This window comes from Dipteris shenzhenensis, chromosome 17 (assembly GCF_047967505.1).
Source record: "Dipteris shenzhenensis isolate YYH24624 ecotype China chromosome 17, Dip_SZ_1.0, whole genome shotgun sequence".
NCBI classification, from domain to species: Eukaryota; Viridiplantae; Streptophyta; class Polypodiopsida; order Gleicheniales; family Dipteridaceae; genus Dipteris; species Dipteris shenzhenensis.
Window position 1 is genome coordinate 8,141,567 of NC_141612.1, and position 3,075 is coordinate 8,144,641.

General features: G+C 40.2%; 1 protein-coding gene across 1 annotated transcript; it reads left to right on the top strand.

The window, feature by feature from the left end:
- The first annotated feature begins 403 nt into the window (after positions 1 to 403).
- On the top strand, positions 404 to 1,326 carry LOC147891626 (GPI-anchored protein LLG1-like). Its single transcript, XM_087389028.1, has 3 exons — positions 404 to 558; positions 647 to 688; positions 815 to 1,326. The coding sequence occupies exons 1-3, from the start codon at positions 489 to 491 to the stop codon at positions 1,060 to 1,062; spliced, it is 360 nt and encodes a 119-aa protein (XP_087245154.1). The 5' UTR covers positions 404 to 488; the 3' UTR covers positions 1,063 to 1,326.
- Positions 1,327 to 3,075: the final 1,749 nt, after the last annotated feature.

Consider the following 3,075-nt stretch of genomic DNA (forward strand, 5'->3'; position numbering starts at 1 on the left):
CTCTCTCTTTCTCTCTCTCTCTCTCTCTCTCTCTCTCTCTCTCTCGACAGGCCACATGAATGAAATTCATCTTGTTTCCTCTCCTTCTTGGCTGGGTGGGTGGTGTGAACCTGGCCTTACATGGAGGCATAATTGGGGGCCTGGCAAGTGTGAGTGGAGTGATGAAGCCTAAACTATGTAGATGTGCATGTGGTGGGTAGTTACTAGTTACCACCTTGTTTGTTTGTAAAGAGACAAACCCTCAAACTAAGGAGGTAGGTGGGTTGGGTAGGTGGGTAAACATCATTTATTCGTGAAGTGTCTAATAAGAGCCAGCTGGGGGGCACACGCTAGCATGGTACTACATTTATGGACGCCTTTGCTTAATCTCTTTAATCACTCTCATCAACTTTCTTCACTCTCATCAACTTTCTTCTTCACATATCTTCATAGCATTCCAATTTTCTTATTCTTCTTCGCCCTTCGCTTCACTTCACAGATTTACGACCATGGCTTCTTCCTCAAGCTGCTTCCTCCTCCTCTCCATCCTCGCTATCCTCCCTTGGCTCTCTTCTTGCTGTGAGCCCTCCCCCCATCCTCTTTCTGTTCTCTTCGTCTCCTCGTCGCACCTGGCGGCTCTAACTTGATTTTGCTTTGTCGCGTGCAGCTGCCGGCGTTGCATCCCAGGTTGATCTCAGCATTGCCAAACGTATGAACTACAAACCTTCGCTAACACATCTCTCCACCATGACTCGCACTTTCTCCTCCCGCACATGCCTTTTCGTTTTATTGATCTTTGCTTTCCTGGTTACCTGGTTTTCTCTCGTCTGTGCAGCTTGCGCTGTGAGGTTCGATAAGATGGACTTCTCCTCTGTGACGAGCGTTTGCAGTGCTCCTAAGTACAGTGAAAAGCCATGCTGCGAGGCATTCCAAAAGGTAGCTTGCAAGTATGCAGAGCATGTCAATGATTTTTCAACCACATGTCCCGTGGAGTTCATGGCTTACCTCAACTACGCGGGCACTTATCCGCATGGTGTATTCGTGGATCGTTGCACCCCCTCCAAGCTCCTCTGCTCCGTTTGAGAGTTGTGAGTGGAGAGCTTATTCTAGCGTATGAAGGCGCATCGGACGCACATTACTTCTCAGTTTCTATTCCACGAAAGAGAGTATGTTTTAAATTATCACAGTCGTGTGTATGAAATACTCACGGGCACGATCAGTTCTGTATTTGCTGATAAAGTCTTCTACCAACCCATGTAGTTTGTCGTGTAATGCCACTGTGTTGGCTATCCATTTTGAGCTTTGCGAATGGAAGAAGATCATTACAATCTGAGGGTTCAAATTTTAGGACTTGCATAAAAGAAGTTTCAGGACTGTCATAAAGTATCACATCGTTTATTTCAATTCTTGACCTCCTCCCTTTCTCTGCCTTTTTATTAATGAAGTTAGAACTTGCACAAAACCAGCTCGATGACAAGCATAAAGTACTTGCCAAAGCGCATGATAAATTTTGAATTCCTTATATCATAAATGTATGAATTGAGAGGGGGGGGGGGGGCGGCATTGCAGGCAAAAAAGTTCTCGAAAATGTCGAGAAGTTGGAGATTGTGAGTCAATTAAGGGCACTTTCTTGCTCCAATAGCCCAACCACAAACGATTGCTTCATGTGAGTCTAGTGGGAGGGGATGAACTTGACATGTGGTATTTGATGATTACATAGTTTGGCGCTTGTAGGGTTAGTACTTGTGGGTTTTGGAATGGCGAGTGTTGGGCATAGTGACATTTGCTCTTTGAAAAGTCGACATTCAAACAATAGAGATTTAGCTAACCACATATCTTAACATAAGTGGTAAAATTGACATATAATTGCCAAACTAGTATATCCTAATTTATGTACCTAGTATATCCTAATTTATGTACATGTACTTACTTAAATCTAGATATGCACTCTCTATAAGTTCACCTTCACAAATCTCGTGTAAATGAGACTTAAAAAAGTTCGTCGAAGATCTTACCATGTGGAATTCTCTCCAAGAGCTTTCTACACACCTTGCACAATATGCTCCCATCAATTTTTGAAGTCGCAAGAAGCTTTTGAGAAATTTTAGAGTCTTGGTGACACAAGAACATTGAATGCACATGGGTTTGTGATGCTTATGGAAATAGATTGTGTTTTTTATGTTAACTCTATGATAATTTGCTATGTTAAGTTTATGAACATAATTGAGTATGGTAATGTAGCTTATTGTCAATGAAAGAGGCATAAAGCATTCCTAAACTAAGATGAGGTCATGATGGTATACTCTCTTTTATGTCGAGTCCACCCACCCAACATAAATATGAGAATTTAAAAGTTGTGAAGTGAAAATGCATGAGAATTTAATTGTTGAAGTGAAAATGCTTGTAGCTCGAGGTATATGTAAGCAAATGTGATGAGTAAACAAAATCGAAAGGCTTAATTTGTTATTAGCCTATGTAAGCTTTTGAGAATATGGGATATAGAACATTATAAAAGTCTAAAGCTAGTCAAATTCAACACCTACGACCCTATAAGTTATGTAATTTTTAAGAAATCTTGGTTTATAAGTGATTTAGATTTTTTGGGTGCAATACCTTGCCATTTTTAAGATGCACGGGTGCTCGTAAGAAATGTTTACTAGTCTCACTAATATCTTTTAATGCATCAGGGGAATCAATCCCTATCTACACCTTGGTGTAGGTACATGATTTAATTTTTATAGGAACTTGGGGTTTAAACTTGGGTCAATATTGGACTACAAGTTGGTTCATTTGCTTGAATACTTATGTAGATAAAAGTTTTGTCTTTGAGCATAAAAGTTTACACAAAGAATAGGAGTTTCCTACTTATCATCAAATACTATGGCAAAACACTTTTCTCTTTTCTTATGGTGATGTGGTCTTAATAATGGGTGAGAACTCGAATGTTTCAACTTAATTGAGAAGGAGAGATAGGAGGGTCCTGAGTTAATCTAGAGTAGGTAATAGAAATATCTCGAATATTTTAACTTCAATAGGCCAACTTCTCTTAATATGGGGGCTAGCATAAGATCAAGCCTTAGAGTCAATTCTTTTTGG

Bases quoted from the DNA above. Each gene is read 5' to 3' on its own strand.
- LOC147891626 (XM_087389028.1), top strand. From the start codon at position 489: ATGGCTTCTTCCTCAAGCTGCTTCCTCCTCCTCTCCATCCTCGCTATC. The intron at 559-646 runs GTGAGCCCTCCC...TGTCGCGTGCAG, and splicing joins CCCTTGGCTCTCTTCTTGCT to CTGCCGGCGTTGCATCCCAG. The intron at 689-814 runs GTATGAACTACA...TCGTCTGTGCAG, and splicing joins TGATCTCAGCATTGCCAAAC to CTTGCGCTGTGAGGTTCGAT.